Source organism: Otolemur garnettii, unplaced genomic scaffold, assembly GCF_000181295.1.
Source record: "Otolemur garnettii isolate 467f Iridium unplaced genomic scaffold, OtoGar3 scaffold00031, whole genome shotgun sequence".
Lineage (NCBI taxonomy): Eukaryota > Metazoa > Chordata > Mammalia > Primates > Galagidae > Otolemur > Otolemur garnettii.
The window spans coordinates 7915680-7922176 of record NW_003852426.1 but is presented as its reverse complement, the minus strand read 5'-3'; the positions used below and the strand labels follow the sequence as shown (position 1 = coordinate 7922176).

The following is a 6497-nucleotide window of genomic DNA, read 5'->3' as shown; positions in this document are numbered from 1 at the left end:
GAGGCAGGAGACTCGCTGGAGCCCAGGAGTTGGAGGTTGCTGTGAGCTGTGAAGCCACGGCACTCTACCCAGGGGGACAGCTTGAGGCTCTGTCTCAAAAAAAAAAAACAGTTTGAGGGCAGTGCCTGTGGCTCAGTGGGTAGGGCGCTGGCCCCATATACCAAGGGTGGTGGGTTCAAACCCCACCTTGCCAAACTGCAACAAAAAAATATAGCTGGGTGTTGTGGCAGGCGCCTGTAATCCTGGCTACTGAAGGGAGGCTGAGGCAAGATAATCACCTAAGCCCAGGAGCTGGAGGTTGCTGTGAGCTGTGTTACGACATGGCATTCTTACCGAGAGCAACAAAGTGAGATCCTGTCTCTACAAAAAAGAAAAAGAGGAAAAACTTATTTCATTAGGCCCTTCATGCCAAATTTTTTTTTTGAGACAAGAGTCTCAAGCTGTCATCCTGGGTAGTGCTGTGATGTCAAAGCTCACAGCAACCTCCAACTCTTGGACTCAAGCGATCCTCTTGCCTGTTTTCCTGTTTTTAGTAGAGACAGGGTCTCACTTTTGCTCAGGCTGGTCTCCGAACTGTGAGTTCGAGCAATCCACCCGCCTTGGCTGGGATTATAGGCATGAGCCATGGCACCTGGCCCTTCATACCACATCTTGTCCATACAATATTGGTCCTATCTACTCCTTGGCCACAGTCAGTCTCTGAGTTACAAATATCTAACATATGTACAACTCACACTGTCAGAGACTATTACAGGTAATATGTACCCATTACAACATACAAAACCAAGTTAAAAACAAACCTACAGAACCTGTCCTCGTCCATTACCCAAAGACTGCCTGTATGTTTCAGAAAGGTGATTATCCTGGAACTCCCATTACAGAAAGAACCAGATTTAGTCTGAAAGTTCCCCTTCTCCCACTGGCACAAGCATTGGCACTTACCAAGTGTTCAATAAATGCACATTAGCATGCCCCCACACAAGACAATTAGAAGCCACAAGTTAAGACAAAAGGTTTTTATTCAAAAAACACCAAGTATAAAAAAAAAATAAGATCTCTTTTATTCCCCTGTACAGTATTTCACTCAGATAAAACCAGCAGGCTACATGCTGCTCAAAACATAGCCCCAGAGAGGATCCAGAAGGCACCCACCCAGAACTGCTTTTTCTTATCTATGCTATATACACAGTCAGCAAAGCCCCTCCCCCACCACTCTTTGGAGCCCAGACCCACTCAGGTAAGCAGGTGAGGGGCCCCATGAAAGTCAGGGAGCTGCAGCGCTGTCCCGCCTGAGTCCCGTCACCCCGTGAACAGAGCAAGCGTTGCAGCCCTCCCCAAAAGGTCCCCAAGTCAGAGGAGGAAAGGAGGAAAGAAAACTAGGGCAGCAGCTGTGGAAGCTTGGAGCAGGAAGGGAACCAAATAAATAAATAAATAAATACATAACATCGACCTCCAGGTTAGAATGCGCATCTTTCAAAACAAAAAACAAAAACATGTAAAATAACTTAAAGGCAAAATTTTTAAAAAATTAGATCAACTACAATCCTTTTGTATACTACCATGCCAACTGTACACACATTTACAGCTTTTCTGTCGATTTGCATTGTTTGTGCATTTTGTGTGTGTGAGGTCTTGGCTTTGAAACAGTTAAGTAAAAACCAAAAAGGAAGACCAGTTCACTGGGAGTTTTACTAAAGGAGGCAGAAAAAGAGCAGGTGGCTCAGCGTTTGGCCCTATAGCCTCTTCCATGGCACCTTTCATATGAAGGAGAGGGTCAGGGGGACAGGGATGAAAAATAGGGAACCAAACCCAGGCAGATTTTTGGAGAAGCAGCAGGTAAAAGAGGCAAGTTCAAGTATTTCTCCCAGCACAGCCGGAGTCCCCACAGAAGGCACTCAGAAGAGTCGGAAGAGGTGACAGGGACTTAAAATGGTGCTAGTCCTATCCCATCCCAACCTGTTTCCCCCACCCTTACCCGACCCGTCGCGGCATTCAGCAGAACTTGTGATGAAGGGAACAGTTTTGTGGCAGGGTTCTGACCCACCCCCACCCCCCACCCCCAGGATTTTTGGGAGTCCAGCAAGGCTGGACACCTATGAGAGAGCATCTACAGGAGAGGTTGAGGCCTAGGGTGCCTGGAGTGTCTCTCTTCTCCCCTGCTGGGAGGCAGCCTCCAGGGGCCTGGGGTCTGGAATGAGTTATAAATGTTGTTCCTGTATCAAGCACTGTCCTGCTTGGCGAGAAGTGTCACTGGTACTCGGGAAGCTGGAGACAGAAGCTTCCCCTCCCTTAAGCATCTGACAAGGAGGGGAGGACCTGACAGAAAGGCTATTTGCTGGGCCCGGGCAATAGGCTGTGGAGATGAATCTCAGCAGTTTCCTGGGGCAGGAGGACATCTTGCATCCAAGGATGGTTCTGGATTTCTTCGAAGGTTGGCCTATCTGATGGTCTCAGGGCCAAACACCATCTAATGAGATGCTGACACTCTGCAGAAAGCAGGACAAAGATTATGAATGACTCAACTTGCTTTTGCATCACAAAAGGTCTCCCCATTCCCTTCCCAGGGACCAGGGAATCTGGTCCCAAAGAGGCCATGCATTTCCAGAACATTGTGCTCTTCAATGGAAAGGTATTAACCAATATCTACATCCCTCAGTTTACTTTCAGCTCAAACAGCTCCCCTCTTAAACCTGTGGTTTTCAAACTTTAATAGTGGGGGCCTTTCCCACGATACCCACTCAACCAGAAATAGGAAGGATGATGACAAGGAATTAAGATGAGACACCACTGAGCATGATGAGGTGATTCAACTCATCTACTGACTCACAAACATGACCACCACCCACAATGAGGTCACTGGAACCACAGTATTTAGGAAGATACTGCCTTAAGGGAGTTGCTAAGAGTTAACGCCTTACTCCCTGGCTGAACAGCCAGAAGTTGAGGAATAAGATCTCTGTTGGACTTAAGAGAAAATAACTTTTCAGAGAAACTAGATTGTCTTTTCTTCTTAATTCTCTCATACATTCTCTTCCTCTGACCTCTCAAGGAAAGCTCAAAGGCAAATCACGTGATTTGTGGGTCCAGCTCAATTTTTTTTTTTTTTTTTTAGAGACAGAGTCTCACTATGTAGTCCTTGGTAGAGTGCCATGGAGTCACAGCTCACAGCAACCTCCAACTCCTGGGCCTAGGTGATTCTCTTGCCTCAGCCTCCCAAGTAGCTGGGACTACGGGCATCCACCACAATGCCCAGCTTTTTTTTTTTTCTTGCAGTTTGGCCAGGGCCGGGTTTGAACCCACGACCCTCAGTATATGGGGCGGGTGCCCTACTCACTGAGCCACAGGCACCACCGGGGTCCAGCTCAATTTTAAGCTGAGGCCCATGGCATCTACTAGAGAGAAACTCTCCAGAATTCAAACTGTTCTAGAAGGACCAATAATCTTGTGATAACCCCTGCTTCTCCTTAACTAGGAACTCCCCCAAAGTTACCTGAAGAGACCCTTTGCCTGAAGAACACTTGGCCCCTGATGATCTCTTCATCGTGCTCAAAAGGGATATCTCCACACACCATATCATACAGCAGGATCCCTAGGGACCAGACAGCTGCCGACCTGCCATGGTAGCGATGGTAGCGGATCCACTCTGGAGGACTATACACTCGGGTCCCTGAAAGCCAAGGGAATAAAAGAGAAAACATCCTTTTAGTAAAAGTAAGTACAAAACAACTCTTATATTTTAAAAAGCACCACCTCCCTTCTCAGGGGCTGGGTGAACTCCATTTTCCCTATGGGCTAAAGGAGAAGGCAGGGGTGGTTTATGGCATTTCTCCAACCCAAAACATTACCCACCTCTCTACCAGCCCAAACTATAAACTGAAATTCTTTACAAACTGCTCCAAGAAACAAACAGGGCTGCCTGCAGACACGAAGCCTGAGGCCATATGTGGTAGGACCACCAGCAAAGGGATGAAGAGATGAAATCTCTGCACAATCAAGGTAGGTATCTCACAGATGATCCTCAAACTGCATTCAATCCTGCCCAGGAGGTTGGGTGAGATTCTCATGGCAAACAGGACCCAAGCAAAGCTACTTGCACAACATTCTAAGTCAGGGTGCCCTTTGAGAGGCCTTCCTCTCCACCCTCTGAGTACAGGGGCAGACATCCACACCCTTTCCTCCCTAGACTGGAAAGGTAGAGCTGCAGGGCTGGTTTCAGACCACGTGATTCCTGTTTACAAACTTTGGATAGTAAAAAAAAAGGAGGGGTCATCCCGCTGGTGCTCACCAGGGGGCAGCAAAGACTTGAAGGAAAAAACAAGGGAGGACCCAGCCAGCCATTAACTGTTAAATACAAAAAATGCAGCCCAACCCAGCGTCCTCCAAGGGCAAATAAACACAAACCACAAGCCCGAGTCACAAGTTTTGAAAGGCTCTCGTTTGTTAGGTTAAGCCGCTCAGATGATGACCCACCCTCCTTTGCTTTCATCTTAGGCTCCGCGTTCCCTCTTTTCTGAACGAACCCGCTCCAAGCCCCTCCCTAGGATAGGTTTTCATCCTCTCTGCAGAGACACCCAACTAATTTTCAAAGCAGCAACAGATCTTATTTCACAACATTTATTCCTGAGTCCCTCACCCCATAACACTAAGAATAAAGAAAAGAAAAAAAGTGAAACTGCTATTCCTATCCCTTAACCTTCCCTAGATCAAAGAGTAATAAACTGCAGCTCTAAAAACTATCTAGCAGAAAACTCCCTAATAAAACAAAACAAAAATTACAAAATCAGCATCAATTTTCACTCCCCCAATCCTTTTACTGGCGGGGAAACTGGGTCAGACTTCAGAAATCTGGGCTACCGCCGGTTGCCCACAACCTCTTATTCATCGGGAAGGCTTGAAACCCACTGAATTCCACTTGAAGAATAAAATCATGCCAGAAACATTACAGGTTCAGCTGGCTTGAAATCGCCGGCTTTACTACGCCGGGAAGCTCTCCTTAGTCCCACCCCAGCTAGCACTGAGCCAGGCGGCCCAATGACCTTTACAAAAGGCCGGACGGAGCGGGAGGCCGGCTGAGGCCTCCGGGCCGGCCGAGTCACCTGGGCAGCTCCCTCCCAGGCTGGCTCACCATCGAAGTCCGTGTAGACCGTGTCCTTGAGCAGCGCCCCCGACCCGAAGTCGATGAGCTTGAGCTCGCCGCGATTGAGGTCGATAAGGATGTTCTCGTCCTTGATGTCGCGGTGGAGCACCCCGCAGTTGTGGCAGTGCCGCACCGCCTCCAACACCTGCCAGAAGAAGCTTCGGGCCAGCTCCTCTTGTAGGGCCCCCCTTTCCGTGATAAAGTCGAAGAGGTCTTGCACCGGCTCGGGCCTCTCCAGGATCAGGACGAAACTGTCGGGCCTCTCAAACCAGTCCAAAAGCCTAATGACGCCGGAGAAGCCCGAGCTCACCTTCTTCAGCAGGACCACTTCCATAGGCACTCGGGTGCCATTGGGCTGCAGGGGCCAGAAAGCCGCGTTAGAGCGGGAGTTGGGGGAGCCCCTCACCCCACCCACTTATTCTGAGGGTCGCTCTCCCCAGGGCACTCACCAGCTCTCCCCAGTCGGAAATCCGGTCCTTCTCCACGTGCTTGATGGCCACCTGGAAGACCCATAGTCTCGATTAGGTCCCCTCGCCCATGTGCCAAAAGCGTGCCCATGTGCCCCCCGCCCGGCGTGCGCTCCCCACGGCTGGGCGCCCACTCACCGGCAAGTTGTCGGAGACACGGATGCCTGAGTACACCGAGCCGAAGCCGCCGCTGCCCAGTAGCGGGCCCACCTGGTACTGGGACTCCAGGGGCTCCTTCTCCTTGCCTAGGAAAGGGGGAGGCACGGGAGACTCAGTGCCGGCCCACGAGCCCCAGCTCCCTACCCTGGAGATCCCGCCGCCACCCACCATCCCCGGGCTGATGGAGGGGAGATTCTCACCGGGCGCCAGTTTGGTGGCGTGCAGGTCGTTGCAGGGCGCGGCGCGCAGGTGGGCAAGCGAGTTGATTTTGGATAAGAGCATCCCAACCTCCAGGGTGTCGGCGCAGGGACCGTGCCCGGAGGAGCTGCAGCAGTAACAGGGGTTGGGGTTGTGCCGCTGGCTGTGTCTATGGCTGGGGCTGGGGCTGCGGGTGGCGTTGCGGCTGGGGCTGCGGCTGGCGCGGAAGGCCGAGGGCGAGTCGGAGGACAACTGGGGGCGCTGCTGGGACTGGCGGCGGGAGGGCGCGCCCGCGGGGTCAGGTAGCGCTGGGGGCGGCAGGGTGAGCGGCTCGTGAAGATCGTGCGGCAGCACCGTGGGACAGAGGGCTGGTGGCTGTGGCTGTGGCTGTTGCTGTTGCTGCTTCTGCTTCTGCTTCTGCGGGTCCCGCCGCCGCCGCCGACTCCTCTCAGGCCTCCTCCGCCACCGCGGCCGCTGCAGCAGACGCCCGGCTCGCCCCGCCGCCAGGAGTAAAGGGGCGGAGCGCGCCGGCAGGG

The 6497-nt window shown here is 51.8% G+C and overlaps 1 protein-coding gene across 1 annotated transcript; it reads right to left on the bottom strand.

The window, feature by feature from the left end:
- Positions 1-1001: 1001 nt before the first annotated feature.
- On the bottom strand, positions 1002-6472 carry PIM1 (Pim-1 proto-oncogene, serine/threonine kinase). Its single transcript, XM_003789313.2, has 6 exons — positions 5964-6472; positions 5743-5849; positions 5587-5637; positions 5126-5492; positions 3491-3667; positions 1002-2486 (listed from the first exon to the last, which is right to left on the bottom strand). Exons 1-6 carry the CDS (start codon positions 6043-6045, stop codon positions 2329-2331), a joined length of 942 nt encoding a protein of 313 aa, XP_003789361.2. The 5' UTR covers positions 6046-6472; the 3' UTR covers positions 1002-2328.
- Between the last annotated feature and the right edge of the window lie 25 nt (positions 6473-6497).